The sequence below is a fragment of the Hippocampus comes genome, unplaced genomic scaffold (assembly GCF_001891065.2).
Source record: "Hippocampus comes isolate QL1 unplaced genomic scaffold, H_comes_QL1_v1.1 scaffold221, whole genome shotgun sequence".
NCBI classification, from domain to species: Eukaryota; Metazoa; Chordata; class Actinopteri; order Syngnathiformes; family Syngnathidae; genus Hippocampus; species Hippocampus comes.
The window spans coordinates 329,814-352,130 of NW_017806070.1; the positions used below are offsets into that span (position 1 = coordinate 329,814).

The 22,317-nt window shown below is 39.9% G+C and overlaps 1 protein-coding gene across 1 annotated transcript; it reads left to right on the forward strand.

The window, feature by feature from the left end:
• The first annotated feature begins 962 nt into the window (after positions 1-962).
• LOC109530228 (calpain-2 catalytic subunit-like) lies at positions 963-20,785 on the forward strand. Its single transcript, XM_019893837.1, has 22 exons — positions 963-1,012; positions 1,932-2,180; positions 3,278-3,347; positions 3,426-3,544; positions 4,712-4,845; positions 4,938-5,112; positions 6,111-6,185; positions 6,268-6,353; positions 8,455-8,529; positions 9,118-9,278; positions 9,471-9,721; positions 10,627-10,683; positions 10,776-10,984; positions 11,959-11,998; positions 12,137-12,205; positions 15,077-15,134; positions 15,223-15,284; positions 15,416-15,484; positions 19,201-19,279; positions 20,366-20,482; positions 20,563-20,615; positions 20,708-20,785. Exons 2-22 carry the CDS (start codon positions 1,950-1,952, stop codon positions 20,732-20,734), a joined length of 2,217 nt encoding a protein of 738 aa, XP_019749396.1. The 5' UTR covers positions 963-1,012; positions 1,932-1,949; the 3' UTR covers positions 20,735-20,785.
• Positions 20,786-22,317: the final 1,532 nt, after the last annotated feature.

Below are 22,317 nucleotides of genomic sequence, written 5' to 3' on the forward strand. Positions count from 1 at the left end.
CAGTATGCTCTAAATCTTAAATCATGCTGTCCCTTATCGTGTAGTCTCAATGACATAAACCCGGTTTGCATTTTCATGAGTGTGAGCTTTGGACTAACTTTGTTTGCATTTTGTCATTGCATCACAGCCTGTCTCGTTAAAAAAAAAAATAAAATAAAATAGAGAAACACCCAACCACCTACATCATGTCTTTCAAATTCTGGGAATAACATGAAAATGACAAAAGAAAACCCATAAATCATGTCAAGGAATAAAAAGCAATGATTCATTTGTTAAACTAATGCGTGACCTGGGATGTGCAATCGTGTACTTTTATAAGAAAGACGGGGGCTTCAAGGAATTTTGGAATTGATCTTCATGCAAACATAACAGTAGACATGAGAAATACAGTATGAATGCTGGCTGTTGTATTTCACCCTGAGTTTAGAGGTTGTTAAAATATTGTCAATGATATCTGCTGTGGATACATATTAAGTTTCATACCCAGTTTTTGATTATGGTGCCATAAATCTTCAACTTGGTTTTGTGTGTTTATGATGTCTGACCTCATACCGACCTGAATCATTCAGTCACAATCAATTGTTGATTTAATGGTAAGCGGAAGGGCATTGGAAGAGAAGCCTCAAGATTTAGCTCCTATATCCTTTTTCTTTATCCTGTTCGATTCCTTCAGACATCATACACATGCTGGTGGCATGAATACTGCATAGAGTCAAACTCAATACTGTTTCTAAATACATATATATGTGCAAGTACCCACGCTAGCTTGGGCTGTTCTATTGACATGAATTCATCGACTTTACCAGGTCACTCGGTAATACTGTAACTGAAGCAGTCGTAAAAGTACCACAGGTAATTGTGGGAGGTGTTCAGAGATCATTTGCATACACAGCAACAGTCCACCTTGCCAGTCAGGTGGCCACTGCAAGGACATACAAAGATCTTTATGATTATCTGACCTTCTCTGCTCTTTGGTCGCTCTCTATCGGGACAAGTTATCTGTCAAACTGAGGTAAGGAAAATACAAATTCTACGGGAGAAAAGTTAGTGCAGTGATTTATGAGTGACTCATAGAACAAGTGGCCATATAAATTCGGCACAAAACAAACCGCATTGGAAAAACTTTTAGATTATCTCATGTGCAAGAACGTCGTATTTCTGATGAGACATTTGAAAAAGTATAAAAACATGCATGGCAGGCTGATTGAACACTCCAAATTATCCCCAGGTGTGAGTGTGAGCGCGGATGGTTGTTCGTTTCTGTGTGCCCTGCGATTGGCTGGCAACCAGTTCAGGGTGTCCCCCGCCTACTGCCCGAAGACAGCTGGGATAGGCTCCAGCACCCCCCGCGACCCTCGTGAGGATAAAGCGGTTCGGAAAATGGATGGATGGATGGATGAAAAATTGAGGACATTATTGCATTTGCAATATTATTTTTCATTGTTCAACGAAAGTAATCGATTCAGGTACGGTACTAATGTTTGCAAATAAATCAAAGTCACAAATCAAATTATTGATTATTATTGATTATTGATTAGTTATTAGTGGACACGCATGTCCACTTATAACTATTGCTGGTTATTTATTACAAACTGCACAAAAAAAAGAGAAAAAAAGTATGCTTGTATATGTATATATATATATACTGGTGTATATATATATATATAGATATATACTGGTGTATATATATATATATATATAGAAAGAGAGAGAGAGAGCGAGAGAGAGAGAGAGAGAGACAGAGAGAGAGAGAGAGAGAGAGAGAGAGAGAGAGAGAGAGAGAGAGAGAGAGAGATAGATGAATCCCCCTACGACTACTGAATGTAATGGATGTTTTCTGTCTCTTTGCAACTCAATTAGTGTAACAGTCACTTCAGTGTTGCCTGCAAAATTTTGCCAATGACACACTTATTCTGTATGTCCTACTGCAGATATTCGGCACAACAACAATGCCTCCTCCAGGTGTATGCCTCAACATCATGGAGGCTCGTCACAAGCAAGTTGGTCATGGGAGTTTTGACAAGAGTTTCTTTAGCCAAGACTTCCAAAAGCTTAAACAGTACTGTTTAGTCCAAAGAGTAAGATACATCGATGAGAAGTTCCCCCCTGATAGGAGCGCCATTGGCATGGATTTACTTGGTGCTTCCGACTTGGACCGAGTGGTGTGGCTGAGACCAGCGGTGAGTGATATCAAAGTACAGTTGACCATATAAAGTGACGCAACGTAACCCTAACCAAAATTTTGTTTTGCTTCAGCTCAGCGAGCAAAATACAGGGGTTCTTTCTTGGCACCTCAGAGTAATATGATAAAATAAATTGGCAACACAGGTGTTGGATGTGTTTTAATCTGAGATGGAAGTCAACTTTTCTCGATATTTTTTTGCACCGTTTCCAAATCTGCCATTCTTTTTTTTTCTAGCACATCAGGTTTTCATAATACACCGGTACTAATAATATAATGACAATAACATAAGATGTAATTTAGGAATATATTCAGTCGTATTTATGAATTGAAGGTGACGTTCAGCAACCGGTGGAATTTTTTTTCTGAAACGTCATAGCTCTAAATTACACACATTGCAAAATCCGTATTGCGTAAGCTTTTGTCGGTCAAACTTCAAAAGAAAAAAGGATCTATCTCAAAACCTGGTGTGCGAGAAAAAAAAGTAGACATTTTTTTAATCAGCCTCAAATATGCATAATGACACATAAAGCCATCCTGGATTAAAATTTGCTGTTCACCAGTGTGATAGGAAGAACGTGTACCGAATGTGTCGTGACTCACCTCTCACAAATGCTCTCGACATTTGTCACGTGTCATCAAAGATAAGGGACTTGACTTGATTGTTTACTTTTTAATACGAACAGCAGTTAACATTTTTACTAAAGAAATGTATATTGACAATATTTAAACATATTCATCAAAAACTTTTAACTCATTTAAAAGCAAAGAAAATAAATTAGGTCTCTAAAATTGAGGAGGGGGCTGGAGGGGTGAAAAAAAATATTTAAAAAAGACCTTTATCAAAGGTAGGGGTAAAAAGCAAAGTTTTTCACCTGGATTTAAAAGCATTTACACTCAGGGTTGACTTCTGTTGGCAGATTATTCCTTTTTGATGTGATGAATCCAATCTTCAATCTTTGTTGCTTCAGACCAGAGAATTTTGTCTCTAATCTTTCTGGTGATTTCCCATTAGCCTGGTTCCAAACTGGAAATTGGAATACCTTCAATTCAATGCTTAACGTGCATTTTCATCTAACGTTTCATGTGTTTCAGAAAATTTCTCTTCATCCATCCTTCATACAAAGTGGGGTATCCAGATTTGATTTTGGCCAAGGAGTGCTTGGTAGGAGAATCTTCTCATTTATATTACTACTGTGCCTCACTGACTTTTTAATGACAAACCTCACTTGTTTACCTTCAGGAAACTGTTGGTTTCTGGCATCGATCGGGGCTCTGACATTCCAGAATGACATCCTCAAAAAAGTCGTTCCCCTTGACCAAACCTTCGATGAGGACTACTGTGGGTTGTTCCACTTCAGGGTGAATGCAGATTGTTGTATACTTGATGATTAATGTCACGGATGGCACGGTGAGCAACTGGTTAGCCCGTCGACCTCACAGTGCAGAGGTGCAGGGTTCGGTTCCAGCTCTGGCCTTCCTGTATGTAGTCTGCATGTTCTCCCTGTGCCAGCTTGGGTTTTCTCCGGGTACTCCGGTTTCCTCCCACATTCCAAAAACATGTGTGTCAGGTTAATGGACACTATAAATTGTCCCTAGGTGTGATTGGGAGTGTGAATGCATTTATATGTGCCCTGCGATTTGCTTGGCAACCGGTTCAGGTTGTCCCCGGCTGACTGCTCGAACACAGCTGGGATAGGCTCCAGCACACCTGCGACTACCTTGTGAGGATAAGCGGATCAGAAAATGGATGAAACATGACTGAGGTTCAGGCTTTGGTGAAATGATTGTATATGACAAAAACATATTGTTTCCCCATAAAGTTCACTAATCACGCTTGAAGAGCTGCAATTACTACATAACTTCACAGTAAAAGGTAAAAATGACATCTTATTTGATATTGTTTTGTACTTGTTATCTACATTGACATCCATTGATAGTGATCAAATTTTCTTTCATGTGCAATGGATTAAAAAAAAAAAAAAAACATTGAGCGTGTGGGCGGCCTGGTGGCTCAGTGGTTAGAGGTGGTACAGAGGTACCGGGTTCAAATCCAGCTCTGGCCTCCCTGTGTGGAATTTGCATGTTCTCCCCGGGCCTGCATGGGTTTTCTCCGGGTACTCCGGTTTCCTCCCACATTCCAAAAACATGCATGGCAGGCTGATTGTACACTCTAAATTGTCCCTAGATGTGAGTGTGAGCGCGGATGGTTGTTCGTATCTGTGTGTCCTGCGATTGGCTGGCAACCGGTTCAGAGATGACTGCAATAGGCTCCAGCACCCGCAGCGACCCTTGTGAGGATAAGCGGATAAGAAAATGGATGGATTAATGGATGGATGGATGAGCGTGCGATTAAATTGTAGTCTTTGAGCTTTAATTGAAGAAGGTTGGCAGAAATGTTTTACCATCCATTTAGGATACAATTCCAATTGCCAATAACTGAAAATTCCATACAGTGTTTTAACTTACATTTGACATCCAACAGTACTTTAAAACACAAGTTATATATTTTCTGTCTTCAAAACTCAGTTCTGGAGATTTGGAAAATGGGTGGATGTTGTCATCGACGACAAGCTACCAACCATCGATGGCAGACTCATCTTCGTTCATTCCAAAAACCAAAATGAGTTCTGGCCTGCTTTGTTGGAAAAAGCCTATGCCAAGTACAAGACAATTTAATTGTTCCTTTGATAACAACATATCAGCATGAGTGTTATTCGAGTGTATCTGTTTAATATTTGACCCACTCTGTCAGGGTATGTGGTTCTTATGCAGACATGAGAGCTGGAACTCCTTCCGAAGCTATGATGGACTTCACGGGTGGGGTTCATATGAGTATCCAGTTGTCACAACCTCCGTCTAACCTGTGGGAGCTGATGTGCAGAGCTGGAAATGCCCAAACTCTTATGGGCTGTGGTTCACAGCAAGGGGTAAGCATTGAACATCATACATATAAGAGCAACACACTGTCGTATCGATATTGTCATGATTCTTATTAGTGATTTTGAGCAAGGAAGGGCAATTTAAATAAGAACTACTGGGGGGCCCACATAGGTTACACATTTCAGAATAAGATGTATGACAAAAATGCCATTTTAAATATGGATGAAATAGGTGCATATGAGCAAAATACAGTATGTGCTCTTAATATATTTCATTTTTCAAAATACATTTCTCTTTGAGGGCGGCGTGGTGGTCAACTGGTTAGTGCGTCGGCCTCACAGTGTAGAGGTGCAGGGTTCGATTCCGGCTCCAGCCTTCCTGTGTGGAGTTTGCATGTTCTCCGCGTGCCTGGATGGGTTTTCTCTGGGTACTCCGGTTTCTGCCCACATTTCGAAAACATGCATGGCAGGTTAATGGAACACTCTAAATTGTCCCTAGGTGTGAGTGTAAGTTTCTGTGTGCCCTGCGAATGGCTGCCTACCGGTTCAAGGTGTCCTTCGCCTATTGCCCGAAGACAGCTGGGATAAGGCTCCAGCACACCCATGCCATGACCCTTGTGAGGTTAAGCAGATTAGATAATGGATGGATGGATTTCTCAATGCAAGTATAAAAGGTCGAGCCTACAACGAAAAAGGGTTTGAACATTCAAAAAATTACTACATATTGTGATTTTTTTCCCCCTTGTGTGCAAATGGCTACATGCATAAAAATTGCCATTCAAAGACGACACAAAAGTGCTGAACAGCAAACCAACGTTAAGAACTCATTTTGTCCATTGTTTCATTTACTAGGTCGACTCACGTTGTAGTATTCGGCAGTATAAGATCCAGTGCAAGCGCAAATCAGCAACGTGATTGCATGTCGTCGCATTTGGCCCGTGGGTCGCCAGTTGAACATACCACAATAGTTTTTTTTTGTGGTTACACAAAAAGCTTCCACAATTAGTCATTTATCAGTAATTCCCTACCTTCTGTCTATTTCTCAGAATTCGCCAGACAATTCTGTTTCCAAAAATGGATTGGTCCAAGGCCATGCCTACACTGTAACAGGTGTCAAGCAGGTGACAAAGAGATAAATATGCATATTTTATGTCACGGTTTGTGTGTTCTTCATTAACAATTCCACTTTTTTTTCCTGAACAGATGATGAGTTCTGGTAAAATTGTAAAGTTGGTGCGACTGTGGAACCCTTGGGGCAAGGTAGAATGGAATGGGGATTGGAGTGATCGGTAAGAAATATTGACTACATGTTGAGGTCACGACTGCATACCACCCTTCATGTGTGGCGTAATATTGCCATTACCAAAAAATTTGACCACCCTAAAAATAATAAATAATAATAATAAATAAATAGATAGATAGATGAAAGTTAATATTAAAGATTTGCAAGATGGCTAATTTTAGTGACCCAACATCCAAAAACTAGATTTGGGAAGGTGGTGGTGACTAGTCAAATATTGCTTTTTTGTCTCCACTGTGTTTCAAAAAAAAAAGTACTCTAAAATTTACATTGCAAAGTTCCATCAACTCACTTCATATGCATCAAGAGGTGGACCTTACACAACTGCCCCTCAATTTGCGCTGCAACTTTGAAGGTCAAATCAAAGCTACAGAGGAAAGATGGTATGCAGCAGCCGTGCACCAACTCATGGACTTGAAAGGCATTCAAGACGAAGCTGCCTCAATGTTTGAACTCGCAGAAATAAAGAATGGTTAATATTAGATACGTTTCCCAGAAGACAACATGAAGGAGCGATACCGCGAGCTTCATAAATCACGCGCTCCTTGCATATCTCTCGTGCGCTTGTAACATACAAAATTGACCAGGAATTTTACCTGCTGCACATAAACTCAATTTGAACTGCAGCCATTTAAGGCGTGGGTGTGCTTTCATGAACCAGGCCACCTTCTCCTAATCCCCTAATCTGTCTTTGTTTGGTACAAATTACATAGAGCAGCGGTCCCCAACCTGTTTTGCCCCAGGGACCGGTTTAATGTCAGATTCAGATTCAGACAATATTTTCAGGGACCGGCCTTTAATGTGTGATGGATAAATACTGTGGTATTTTCCAAATATCATAATAAACATGAATCATGATGTGAGGAACGTCCTATCTGGCCGCAACACTCGCTGGTCGCTATGGTAAGATTTAAAGGTGCCTTCAAAATAACATACAAAGTGCATGAAAAATACGACTCATCATCGCCGCATATTATGCAGAGTGGGCTTGGTGCGTGGGAATCTCCTGTTGAGATAAATCCATATTTTAAGTAGGACTCCTGATACTGTCTATTAAATGTAGCCTTTTTTTTCTTGACAGTCATAATCTCCTCTTCTGTCTTCTGGCTGGGCCTTTTCCCCTTCCCAAAGACGTTTGTTTTTTACTCATTTTGCCTGGGTTTCACATGACCGAAAAGTGCGCCTTGACCTGCGCCAAGAGTGACAAACTGTAGACGGATGTAACAGAGACTCCAGTAATTAAAAAAAAAAAAAACATCTTTCAGATTCCAAAATGGATAGAACGGAAGTAATGTAAGTTATTGTTTCTGTGTGGCCCGGAACCAAATGACCGACGGACCGGTACCCGTCCGCTGACAGAGTACTCACAAAAACGGCTTTCGGATGAAACTTCAAAAACTTGCTTTTCCTTTCCTAAATGTAAATGCTACATTTTACAACACGTGTTTGATCCATAAATTGACAAATACATTTCCTGGTTCAATTAGAACTCCGATTTGAACAGGTGTATTTGTCATGCTGTTGACATTTGGAGAGCAAGAGACCTAGATGACGGCAAACAATTGATCAGCAATATCTCACCACTGCAAACAGGATGATATCAGACGGAAGTGGCCACTGATCTTTGAGTGGCGCAGATTGTCATCGGCGGGTTGCAAAAGAGATGCAGGGACTGGAAGAGTCAGAGAGAGGCATAGAAGTGGATGCAAACAAATGCTGCTATTCTGTGTGGCAAAACACACTGACACTGAACAGTTGGAGGTACACATTTAAAGTCTGGAAAAGGACAAATTAAGTTCAGTACAATTGTAACTGAGCGATTCTGCAGCCATCACAAACAGTGTAGCAGTTCACTCGCCTGATGTCCGTGATGCTGGAAATGTGTGTCCCCAGTGATCTACTGGAGAGATTGGCTCATGATTTATAACAAAATACATCGCAAGGGTTGTCATTTCTCCTATGGAAAGCTCAATCCTTTTATTTAAAACTAACAGTTGCCTTTGTTTTGCATTGGAATAACAGTAAGTTTTACTTATGTGCAGTATGAAGGTTCAAGGCATCTAATATGCTGACTCTCCCCTTGTTCTCAGGTGTCCTTTGTGGCAAACACTGAGTGATACAGATTGTCAAATGACACTTTCAACACGTGACGATGGAGAGTTTTGGTAAGATCTGATCTCTTCCAATTCCGGTTTAGCCCAAAGGTAGTCATGTGGAGGACCTTTATGAATCTGAATGAGAGTAACGTTATATCAAGGCAACAAACAGCCTTTCAAAGTTTGAGTATTCATATAATAATGTATATCAGTGGTGTCAAACTTATTTTAGTCGCCGGCCAATTTGGTGTTACGTCTTCCCTCAGAGGGCCGTTATGACAGTGAAACCATAAAATTATTACTTGTACACAACAAATAGATTACTAGTTTTGAAATCAGTCAATTATAATAGTTTGTTCAATTATTGTTCAAGTGGGTGTAAACTGGGCAACAAAAATATTTCAGAATCTCAACATTATTTACTACACATCACAATTTGACATTTCGGTACAGATTTTAGCAAGTTGACACACATGATTTAGTTTATGGGCCACATAAAATGACCTGGCGAGCTAGATCTGGCCCCCAGGCCTTAAGTTTGACACCTGTGCTGTATATGACATTTACATCTACTCTTTGAAACTATTGAGGAGCAATTGAGCAATTTTATTTCTATGAAGTCATTTTCACTGCATGTTTTTGTTTCCAAACAAACAGGATGACAATTGAAGATTTTTGTAAATTCTTTGCGGATCTGGATATCTGCTCACCCTATCCTAACTTTCTGGATGGGAGCTCTGTTCACCAGTGGAAGACCTCAACCTATGAAGGCAGATGGGTTGCGGGAACCACTGCTGGAGGTTGCATGAATAATAGAGGTGATGCCAGGATATTTCCACTCCAATCATTTATCCAACAGTGTATCATATCATTTTTATTTCCATCAGTACAAACACTAATGCCTTTTTTTTTAAATGATGACAAGTCTACCTTACTATCATCAGCAAGACACAATTGCACATCACTTCTGAAAAAGCAAGCTGGCATTTTACTTTTGTACGTCCTTTTAGAGAGTTTCTGGACTAACCCCCAATACCGGATCAAGATCACAAATGAGGATTCGCCAAAAACGGGAGAAAATAAAATCGTGGTCTCTCTCATACAAACGGCTGACAAAAGACACAGGCGCTTGGTACAGAATCTTCACATAGGGTTCAACGTATTTGAGGTACCGAGAACAGCTTTTATTGTTTCTATGACACCCCGCAGACTTGCAAAAAATAACAGTAGTTTAATTCATGGTTTAGCAAGGAAGCCTCGGGTTACGTTGAAAAGGATCTTGGTTACTTTACTGATTACTTAATTGGAAAAGTAACTAAGATAGATGACAAATTACTTTTATTAACTACTCTAAGCAGAAGCCGACAACCCCACTTAGCATAAAAATGGCAAGTGGCATTGTCAATACTTATGGGCTATAAAATATAACAAGTGTGCTTTCCCCACGTCACGTGACGATGTGCAGCTCGACAGCCAGCGAAGAAAACTCCGTACACTTTTCTTGCTTATATGAAGTTTCCTTGTCCTTACAGGCAACAAATATAAAAAGGGAAAATCTGGGAATGAGTGAGTTTTGTGATAAAAAGACGAGTCTTCCAAGGTTCAAGCGTTAGGCGTACGCTCGCTGCGTAGATGAGCTATTCTGAACAAACTGAAATGACGAGGCTAACAGAGCAGAAATACGTCAAAGATCTACTATTCAATACAGATGCGCTTACATAACTGAAAGTTGAAACGAACCGCTAAAAATAAAGAGGTCTTACTTTCACATTGTTTTATCCCGAGGTTCTAACAGTTTTACTATGAAACAGTCAATAATATACAAACTTCTATATAATCAAATATGAATGTATTTAAATATTTTGAATTAACACATTCAACTCCGGAAATATCAATGTCTCTTCGCCAGAAGACTTGACAACAAATCTATTTTTAACAGTAAAGTTAAAAAATAATAAGATTTTCTCCAAATAAACTCAAGGCTGCCTTATTGTCTTTAAATACATAATTTATATATATATATATATATATATATATATATATATATATATATATGTTTACTTCACATAGGGAGCTTGTTTTTATTGCAAGAAATACAATGAAATATTTACAGTCTTATAGTATGCGTTTTAACACACCATTCTAATGAACGATAAAATATTGTTTGTTTGTTGTTGTCAACGTGAACGGATTTCTGCCCTTCCCTACAAGCTGACTGAACAAGTAAGTATTGAATTCTTGTCATAAATATACACGATTGTAAACATTCCCCAACATTGTGCGCTTCATGGAGTACTACATTTACTATTTTTCAGTACAAGACACACAGGGGAAAGTTCCCCGCTGCATTCTTCAGTAGTCAAGCACCTGTTGCCCAAACTAAAATGCACTTGAATGGACGCGAGGTCATGGAGTTCATCTTGCTGAAACCTGGCGAATACATCATCGTACCTTCTACCTTCGATGCCAACGAGACTGCCTCCTTCATCCTGACCATCCACTCCAAAGTGGAGATCCTTGGCTAGTATGCACACACACTCGCCTGTTGCTTGCTTGACTGTTTTGCATTCATGGGAGTGCACACATTTGAAAGAATAAACTCAATTAAATAAACATACACATATACAGTATACACATACATGTGTGACGGGCGCCACTATGGATTGTGGCGGTCTGCAGCTCTACGTCGCTGTCGCTTGAAGAACACAAGACACTTTGATGGATTTTGGCTTTTCTTTTAATGCAACTGCAACACAGTATGGCGGGAGCGTTGGTGAGGCCGCATTGGGTCTCAGACATTACAATGCGACTTCCTCGTAGCTCTCTAACAAAACATTGTCGAGAATAAAAAAAATATATACGAGTGTGATCATATAGTAACATACCTAGTGAAAGAAAAAAAGAACACATTCACTGTCATTAACAAGATGCCATTAAACCAATCACAAGCAACAGAAACGGCTGCACACCGAACAATAATGGCGGCCGCGACGAACTGCGGGCTCACGCCAGTAACACAAGCGACTACAGTACATGAAAAACGACACGAACAACTATGTACGACAAAACTGAATAGAAACGAACATTGCCTGCAACACAGTATGGCGGGAGCGTTGGTGAAGCCGCATTGGGTCGCTGACATTACTGCACAACAGACAAGCACTTGCTATGAACTCAGCGTGTAAAAACTTTCACTTGACAAAACGTAAATTAAATAACACACAAAGCAATGTGGGGTTAAAACAAATCAGAGAACTAATTGAGAACACCACACAGTAGAAAAAGTAAAAGTGAAATATATTTATAAAATTGTAAATCACTGCGGACCATGAACAGGATTCGACTTCCTCGTAGCTCCCCCTGATGCTACAGCGTGAAGCAGGTGCCATTCTGTGCGCTGTTGCGTGACTTTCGTCATAATTTAATAACCTTTATTCACCACTTCGTTACACATGTTAATAAACTTTATTCACTGTAACTTCTCTGCTCTCTTCACAGTGAAAATTCACAGGAGCACAGGCATGGGCCACATGAAAAGGTAGACCAAGTTTCAGGCTATTCAGTGTTTATCATTCACCAGAATTGAGTGCAGAAAATGCTATTTTGTCAAGTACTGTACTATGTTTTATGTTTGAACAATTCCTTTTCAATTTTCTTCTCCATTTTTCATCCGCAGGTCAAAAAGGTCCAAAATGTACAGGACGATGAACAGAAGAAACTATTCTTTCGACGGTACTCTGATAAGGTATGTACATTAGAAATTGGCACATAAAGTACAGTCATACCTCGCTTTTCGACCATAATCCGTTCCAGAAGGCTGTACGAAAACCGATTTGTTCGAAAACCGAAACCATTCTCTTTTAAAAAAAAAAAATCTTTATTGAACACGTCTGCTTACAATGGAATGCTACACGAGGAAGCGTCACTTCCTCGTCTTCCCAAGGAAGCGTGACTTCCTCGTGTAAGGATGGTGAGAGGAGTCAAGTGGCGCATTCAAGTGCGCTCAGTTTGTTCAAGAACCGAAATTCGGTCGTCATCCAAGGCTTAAAAAACTTGAAATTTTTGGTTGAAAACCGATTTGGTCGAGAACAGAAAGGTTCGAAAACCGAGGTTTGACGGTACAGTGGTACCTCTACTAACAAAATTAATTGGTTCCGGAATAAATTTCTAAACCAGAACATTTTGTAAGTAGAGACACGTTTTCCATGCCCTAATTTGTTCCAAGCCCCCCCAAAATTCAGACATAAATGTTTTTTAAAGCATAAAAATGCATCAAAATATGTAACAAATACATGTTAAAAATTAGATTATTGCACAATAAATAAGAGTTCTGCATAATGTAAAAAACAAAGAGTAAAAATGATGGTAATTTAAATAAATAAACGGCATCCTCATCGTTTTTTGCCCTCTTTAGTTCATGTTCTCTCTACGAAATGTTTTTTTGCTTGGCGTTTTGTAAAGAAGTGAGCAAAGGACGTCTGCTTTTGTCAGCTTTTAACAATCCTTTGAAAATGTCCCAGGCGAACATCAGCATAGTGAGCGATCGCCCGACTGGCGAACATTTTTTCTGGGATTCACATTTACGTAAAACGGAACACCTCATGGACCGAGGGGCGAATGACGAAGACGCTGCATAAACACACTTATATCTATCGACACACAGACACATTCGGTAGAGGTCCCCCTTAGCCAATGGGATGCCAGGATGATGCTCGGGAATAGCCAATGGCAGAATAGCTATAAATATGTTGCGTTCAGGAAACTCTGAGCTGCGAGTAGCAATGCATACTCTATTTTTACCTTTCCTATCTTGAAATTTCTTTCGTAACTAGAGGTAATATTTTCCTGTTGAGGCGTTTCGTAACTTAAAATTTTCGAAAGTAGAGGTACCACTGTACTGAAGCTTAGGCAGTGGCGCTTTTCAGTTCCGCGACAATCACTGAGCTGTGTAATCACTCATGTTATTCAGCAATAAACGTCGGTACCAAAGTCTGTTAGCTGAGAATATCCTCGTCCGACATCGGTTTGTTTTACTGCATAGAAACACAACTGAGGCCAAAGTACAAAATAATAACCGACAACTATTGGATGCAATTTCCTTCATGCGTCTCAAAAGGCTGCACTGCTGCCTGATGAATATGACAACACGAGCTCAAGGGAGACTTTGCCTCGAGACCAAAGTGACATTGAGAGCGACACCGAATGAGAGACTGAGAAAGTTGGGGGAGTAATTATCACGCTGTTTACCGACAATGAATTTTAGTGTGCAGGAAGAAGATAAGGCTTGTGATCAATGACTTTTCTGGGTGGCGACTGTATTTTTCATTAAATCGTTGAATCCTGTGTTATAAGCACTGTTAAAAGTTTACTGTGTACAATTCTTTCTGAAACATTTATTTTGTGCAATGAAACACTTTGCCTTTTTCTTCCCCCCCCAATTTTGCTGCTGTAGACTGCAAATTTCCCCAGTGTGGGACAAATAAAGGTTATCTTATTTTATCTTATTTTATTTATACACAAGTGCAGCCTATATGCATGTATGTTCTACTTGCATACAGAGATGGGCATTTCGTCCTCCATTTTGAGGACGAGTAGTTTTTTTAAAAAGGACGGACTAAGCAAGGGCGGATGTGGGTTTTCCCCCTAATGTCACGGAGGTTTGTGGTGGAGGACCTCAAAAAGCAGGCAGGAGGGAGGAGCAGGGTGAGCTTGACAAATTAATTCATTTGTTCATTATCCGATCCGCTTTCTCCTCACAAGGGTCACAGGGGGCACTGGAGCATATCCCAAGCGTTTTCGGGCAGTAGGCGGGGGACACCCTGAACCGGTTGCTCGCCAATCGCAGAGCTTGACAAATTGTATTAACAAAACACCGAGAAAAGGAAATCCAGAACAGAGTCCTGTAAACAACAAAAATCCAAAGAAACAAACAAAAGGGACAGCGGTCACTACAGTGGACAGCCTATTATGTTATCAGGTTTCAGGTTATCATTATTGGTGCATCAAAGGGTTAATAACTATAACCCTTTACTTTGTATTATTGTCTTTGTATCAGGATAATTTAATTAAAATTAGAAGTATTTCATTAAACCGTGACGTCTTAACCGAGGGACATTTATGGTTACATAGCAATGCCACACTTCTGTGTCCACACAGTGTGCATTTTGTTTCATTGTCTGTCCTCAACGTTTGTGCATTTTTCCGGGTGAATAATGTGGAGGAAAGAAAGGCACCGTTTTCATATATTGACCCACATTAGTAAATCAGCACAGTTTCAGATGTTTGGATGGAACTTTTTCATTCCTGATGGTAATACGGTTGCCGTGGAGTTGTGCGTCGGGGGTATTCCTGCCATGAATTGTGTGGTGGAGAGTTCGCTCAGTGCAATTCTCTCCTCACTTGTCTGCTGAAGTTAAAGGTGATAACGAGGGAGTATTCGTGAATGCGCAAATGAAATTCTCGTTTTACCATCAGTCACAGTTGTATCAACTGATCATTGTGTGATCATCTTGTCCATCGTGTCATATTATGGACAGACATTTGTGTGACTCAGCAGCCAACAGCGAATCCAGAGGGCTTGACTCATTTGTCCAATTCTCTTCATCTTTTTTTGTAGCATGAAGAAGTGGATGCTGAGCAGCTCCAGATCCTTCTAAACGAGAACATCTTCAAAGGTTTGGGCTTTGGAGTCTGGCAGAGGGCCTTTTTCAATTAGCTACACATCGCGCCACAGTTTTGTTGTTTTTAATTCTTACAATATAGGGGATTTGAAATCTGGAGGTTTCAGCATTGATGCTTGTCGCAGTATGGTTGCACTGATGGATGTATCCTATTGGGATGTTCACTGTGTATGTTTGAGGTTATTTACACCTCTCTGGATCGTATGTCCTTGATAAATTTGAATGACAGATTAAAACAATCCTGCTTTCATTCCTTAATATGAAGACATACAAAGACATCGATCACTGGAAGGCTGAACAGTCAGGAATTTGTTCGCCTGTGGAAGAAAGTGGTCACATACAAGGTAAACTGATCTGATTCCTCCTTTCATGCAGTCACATGGAAACAGACTACATGAGATGTGTCAGAAAAGCTCCAGGACTTGCAGGGCGGGCCCAGCCAATGAGCCATTTTTCAATTCATGTATCAAAGTTCCACAATCGTAATGAACCTACCAAAGAGTTTGAACCAAACAATCAAAATACTGTAACCATATACTGTTTTTTTTTTCCAAGTGCAAAGGCTCTCTTGTATTAAAAAAAAAACAAAAAAATCAAGGATGGCACAAAGGTGCTGAACAAGAAGCCATCATTAAGAGAAAAAACTCATTTTGTAGATTTTTTCATAAAAATCAACTCACTCAAAATTTCAATATTATTGAGGTACAGTACTATATTTGTCTTGCATATCATTTCAAAACAGGAAAAAATTATGAGGCCTACTGACGTAGTACAGGGCAGTGTAAGACCCAGTATAAACACAACGTAGACATGTCTGCCATCTAGTGGTGATATTACAACTTAAAATTTGATTCAACCTCTTTTTCACAGTGGACACCCGCGGATTCGCATATTGGTTTTCTTTCTTTCTTTCTTTTTTCAGATATCTATTGTTTGGATATTTGGTGGGTTTTTTTCCAATAGAAGTGAATCTTTTATCAGGGTATGTGTAGAATTTTGGGGTTATGTAAAATAAATTAAAAAATGAATAAAATAAAAAGGAAAAATGTATATATTCCCTCCTCCCATAAAAATCTTTTTTTTTAAATCAAGGATGTTGGGCCTGGAGCCGCCCGTTACCCATCCGTTCATTAATAACAGGAAAAAACTGCTAGCCTGTCTGGTGTGAATGCTGTCAACAAGTAATAAGTACATTAGGCCAATATAAAGCAGACACCATATTCTATCCCGTTAAGCTCTAAAAAATATTTGAAGACCCCTTTGCGGCCAAGATAGATAAAAATATAAACGTTCATTTACTGATCTGCCATCACCATCAAGTTCGTCAGAGGAAATTCGTTGGTAGGGTGTTTGGGTGTGTCGTCTGGACCTATTTGGAATCTTTTTTTTTTAATATTACAATTATTGGTCTAGCTTTGCATTTGAATCTAATTGGCCTACAGGCAGGGGCGTCACTAGGTTTCAAGAACAAGGGGGGCTTAGCCCCAAGGGGAACACAGCCCCTTTAGGGGGGTCCGGGTGCATGCCCCCCCGGGAGAATTTTTTTCTACATTCTGTAAAAAATCCATCAATTCCGTGCACTTTGAGAGCAAAATGAAGAGGCTATGAAGAACTACACACATCACATTAGTATCCTCTTTACTATGATGGGGCTTCCTCCCCTGGACTTTAACTGGACTAGATAATAGAAATTATAAAGAGTTCAAAAGTTCAATCTTGGTTTCTTCAAGGGAATTAGAAGGATGCCCGATAACATAACCTATATGACAGTAGGCCTATATTCCTCTCTACCAAAATGTATTAATATATGCTTAGCCCCCAGAAGACTTTGTATTTTGAGATGTCTGCCGTGATATGCAATTTAAGTTAGTACAATGAGATGCAAAAGCTTCATCACTTTGGAAAAACACAAGTTTGCTGCTCAATACTTACTGTAAGCTCCGATTGCATTTTGGGAACAGCCTTGCAAGAAAAAAGCTCACTCTCTGTGCGTCTTTAGCCTGATTCCTATCAAATAAATAAATTTATTTATTTTATGATTTTATATTTATTTTATATAGGCCAAAATCTCAATAGGTGTTGCCTCAAAGAGTTGGTGTAATGATTATTTATGTATTTAATAATAAAATGTTGCTTAATTTTTATTAAGCACCACCTTAATTTATCCAAAAGTGAACACTTGTTACAGTGAGTGCAGTTTCTGCTGTTACTGGAGATATTTTAGCGGACTATAGTCACTAGTTTTACCAGCATGGATGCATTGAATACTTAATTTACCTTTCTAAAAAACTGTCGAATATCCATGCTGTCGACTCAACCTGACTTTCGGCAATGAACTGTCAGTTGTTGCGTTAGCATTTGATGTGGCGATGGTGACAGACACGTCAAATGCTAAGGCAACACCTGTTGCGTTCAGGAAACCTGGGAGATTTAACATTACAATAATGGGAGGTTATCGAAATATAATTTAAAATGGCAACATTACATTGAATTTGATGCAATATATTAGCAAAAGTACAGGAAAAATAAACAATACTTTTTTTAAATAATGCAATGAAATTATTTAGGGGGGCTAAAGACATTTTTAGGGAGGCTGAAGCCTCCCTAAAATAGGCCTAATGACGCCCATGCCTATAGGTACTACATACCTGTCAACTTTTCGGAGCGCCAACCTGTATAAACTACCAAAAAAAAATCCTTATAAAGAGCAAAAAATCCTTATAACATACCAAAGCATTTTTATGTCAAAATAACGGCAGAAAAAACCCCACGAAATATGAATGATATATTTGTTTCCTTGTAGAACTTGCTTGTACACTACCGAAGTATGCAATGAATACTCTGCTGTTTTCAACTCGGAACCACGTGATTTACTGGAAAGTTAACGGAAATGAAAGCATTCGAGTAGACTAGCACCATTCTGGGCAAAAGCAAACGGAACTACCTGTTAGGGGGGAAAAAAAAAATGGAAATTTTCAGAATCCGTATGATTTGTGCGATATGGCCATATACGTAAGATTCACCACAAAATCCGTATGAACTATGGCGAAACCGTATGAGTTGACAGGTATGGTACTAGCTTTTCCATTTTAAGAGACACTACAGTATTTACATGACCACTACCACCACCACCCCTCATACCTGTTTTGGCACCCCCCGGAGTCCCTTATCAGCAAATACATCTTTTGTGAAAACAAAAGATGTGTAAATTGAGGGGTTCGTTGTTTTTGGTGGATAGCGCTACTTTAGGAACGGCAAAAGGAGAGACGGAATCCTTTGAATGCGGTTTTATTGAAAGGGGGAAAAAAAGACGTCTGCACCACAGCACGTTCAAGAACACAACTCCTTCCGGCTACTAAAACACTTCATGTTTCCTTCAGCCAATCAGACGCTCCCAAAATAAACATGTTTAATAAATGATAAAGAGAATATAATTTAGGTAACTTTAACATCAAAGACGTTACTGTAATGTTCAAACATAAAAAACGTAATAATTAACAATTTAACAAAAGCTTACAGATGTATTTCAAACCCAACAACAAGTTTGCCACTTCACGGTTGACCATCTCCAAAGACATCCTGCAGCGTTTGCCTTGTTCAGTGCGCAAGAGTTTAGCAAAGCAAATCGTGGCTGCTTCACCATGACAGAATGACTGCTCACAATGCCCTGAGCATCCTTTCCTGGCCGCAAAGGACATTGCCATGGTGGATTAACCTTCCATTTTAGCAACTCCCCCCCAAGGGGGTCATCAAGGCGTCCAGTTTAATGAAGAAGTCATCAAAATGGCTGTGATGACAGAATTGCGGAGAATAATCCATCCAGGAGGGCATAAAGGCTTGGTCGGGAAGTCTGAGCAAGTACATCAGAGTCCAAGTGGCTTTACTTTGACGGGGGACAATTGTAGTTCATAGCTTGGATTTGAAATACTGTACACTCGATTTTTTGCGACGACGCTGCGCTAGTCCTGGAACCTTTCTGACAAACTTTGTCGATACTAGGATGATTTCTCTGATTTATAGTTTTTATTTTTACTTCTTTTTTTTTTTTTTTTTTTACCAGGACATTTTCTACCACACTGATGTTTCACAAACCGGAAAACTGTCGCTAAGTGAACTGAGGAATGCAATCAAGGCTTCAGGTAGCCAGCAAAACATTTTCCACAAGCATCAACAGTATTTTTAACAAGCATTAGTCATACACTTTAATAACCCAGAGCAGAAATAAAACCTTCAGGTCTCAATTTAACACACCAAAACAGGACATTTCAACTGAAGGCTCACCCCGAAAAACACAATCAATGAATTAAACTTAAAAGGATGAACATACCAATATTCCACTAGGTCGCGCCAAAGTCATGCTTTTACTTTGGCCGACGCATCAACACACCGACGATGCTCGAATTTCAGCAAATCATGGAGGAGAGGTTTCCAAAAGGAAAATCTGCAAATGCGCAAATGCCCAACCAGGAAAACGTGGGGGTTCACTGGAATTGTGCTATGCTAAGAATTAAACTCTTCTGTTTGCGCAGATATTGGCCTGATGGAAAATCATGATTTTTTAAAAATAATCTTTCTGATTTTTATTGCACGCCAACAGTATTTGATGACCATCTACATTTGAAAAACATTGTCTATAATGACAATTTTTTTCAGGTAGTTAAAATAAGATTAATTCATTAATTAGTTTTTTTTTATCCTTTTGATTAACATTTTAAAAGAGTATTCAACAGTGACATACAGTACAATACAATACATGCTGATTTATATAGCGCTTTCACAACAGCGGCAGCTGTAACAAAGCGCTCAACAAAACAGTTAACATAAAGTAAAATAATGAACACATTACATAAAACACGAACAGTCTTGCAGTCCTAACATACTCTCAGATATTCAGTTGAAATTACAGGTATCTTCAATGGATGAAAATGCGCTGTGGTTTTTGCTTTTTACAATTTATCATCCACAAACAATTATATAGCGTAGCCCTTTTTTATCCCCTAATTATGTGTGTGTGTGTGTGTGTGTGTGTGTGTGTGTGTGTGTGTGTGTGTGTGAGTGAGATTTTCTTTTATTTATTGTTATTTAAGGGAGGAATTCAGCTAACACTCTGATGTCATCCAAAACTAGCATAATTAGGATTAGTAGACATTTACAGAATGTTACAACTGCTTGCAAATATTTGCTTTGTTTACCTCCTTACTGAGAAGAGTGTGCTGTTTGTTCAGGGATGAAAGTGGGCGATGACATGCTAAATTTGATGGCCCTGCGTTATGGTGCTTCGTCTGGACATATGACTCTGGAGAGCTTCATCAGTCTGATCCTTCGCTTGGAATGCATGAACAGTGTGTGAAGTAGAGACACAAGGAGAGCAAATTAAAGTCAAAAGTTACATTTCCGCTGACACGTTTGCATCTTTTAACAGAAATCTTCCAAAAATTGTCTGATGGAAGCACAGTGTGTCTTCAAAAGTCAGAGGTAAAACACTTCAAATGTTGGAAAATATTCAAAAAATGTATCACCTGTGAATGGTTTGAGTAACACCACTTTCTCTCGCTGTCCCTCTGCAGTGGTTGTACATTTCCATGTACACTTAAAGCAAGACAAAAAACCCCTCCAGATATCAATTCTAATTTGATTTAAATAAATCCCTCCATCCATTATCTGAACTGCTTATCCTCACAAGGGTCACAGGTGCGCTGGAGCCTATCCCAGCTGTCTTCGGGCTGTAGGCGGGGTACACCCTGAACCGGTTGCCAGACAATCGCAGGGCACACAGAGACGAACAACCATTCACGCTCACAATCACACCCAGGGACAACATTGAATGTTCCATGAGCCAACCATGCATGTTTTTGGAATGTGAGAGGAGAGAGCAGTACCCGGAGAAAACCCACGCAAGCCCGAGGAGAACATGCAAACTCCACAAAGGAAGGCCAGAGCCGGGATCAAACACACGACCTCTGCACTGTGTGGTCCATGCGCTAACTACTGGACCACTGGGCGGCCCAAAATAAATCCCTCCCTCAAAAAAAAAAGAAAAAAAAAAAAAAGAAAAAATGCTGAACACACCTCTGTCAAATAAAAGGGAATTATGGTGAAAAGATTAGGTCAGAGACAATTTGATTCAGACTGCAGGGTATTTACGTGCAGTGGATGAATTATTATAATTATTATTATTTTTTTTTTTTCGAAGCAAAGAAAAGTCTGGTTGTCTTATCTGTCAAGAGGTGGTGACTGTATTCCAGGAATACAATCTGCGCCGACACTATGAATCCCACCACAAAGACAAGTATGATAGCCTGCAAGGCCAAATGCGAGCATACAAACTCTCAAAGCTTAAAAGTGGACTGTTAGCTCAGCGCAATACATTTGTACACGAAGCTCAGTTGAACCAGTCCTCCGTTCGAGCGAGCTTTCAGGTTGCTCAACTGACAGCAAGCAGCGGTGAAGCTTTCACTAACGGAGAATTTGTCAAGGAACGTTTGAAAATCGGTACTCTGAGCTGCTGTTTGCTGCATAGGCACAAACAACATTCAGGTAAGGTGGGGGGAAGCAATCCTCTTGTCCACCAGTGTCAACCCCAATGTACATGCAACTCCCTCATTCTGCTGTGGGACTTCGATGCTCACATGACAGTGAGACCTGGAAAGGTGTGATTGAGAGCCCACCCCGATCAACTCAACTCAACTGTATTTATAGAGCACTTTCAAACAGCCATCACTGCACACAAAGTGCTGTACATGGAGCAACTAACATATACAACAGTAAAGCAACAAATCAGTAACAAAGATGGTAGAAAGCACCGAAGAGCAAAACCAAGAACAAATCTGGGTCATTCTGAGTCAAATGCCAAAGAATACAAGTGAGTTTTGAGGCAGGTTTTAAAGATGGGCAGCGAGAAGTTTTCCCGAATGTTCAGTGGGAGGTCATTCCAGAGAGAGGGACCAGCAACGGAAAAGGCTCGATCCCCTCTGACCCTCAGTTTAGTTCTTGGTACTTCTAATAATGTCTGGTCCGCAGACCTGAGGCGCCGGGCAGGTGTGTTGGGGCGGATGAGCTCAGAGAGGTAAGGTGGCGTGAGGTCATTTAGAGATTTGAAAACAAATAAGAGGATCTTGAAAATAACTCTAAAATGTACAGGGAGCCAGTGAAGGGATGCCAGAGTAGGAGTTATGTG

Excerpts from the sequence above, each read along its gene's own strand:
- LOC109530228 (XM_019893837.1), top strand. The coding sequence starts at position 1,950 with ATGCCTCCTCCAGGTGTATGCCTCAACATCATGGAGGCTCGTCACAAG. Across the intron at positions 15,135-15,222 it reads AAACGAGAACATCTTCAAAG|GGGATTTGAAATCTGGAGGT; the intron begins GTTTGGGCTTTG and ends CTTACAATATAG. Across the intron at positions 20,616-20,707 it reads TGTGTCTTCAAAAGTCAGAG|TGGTTGTACATTTCCATGTA; the intron begins GTAAAACACTTC and ends GTCCCTCTGCAG.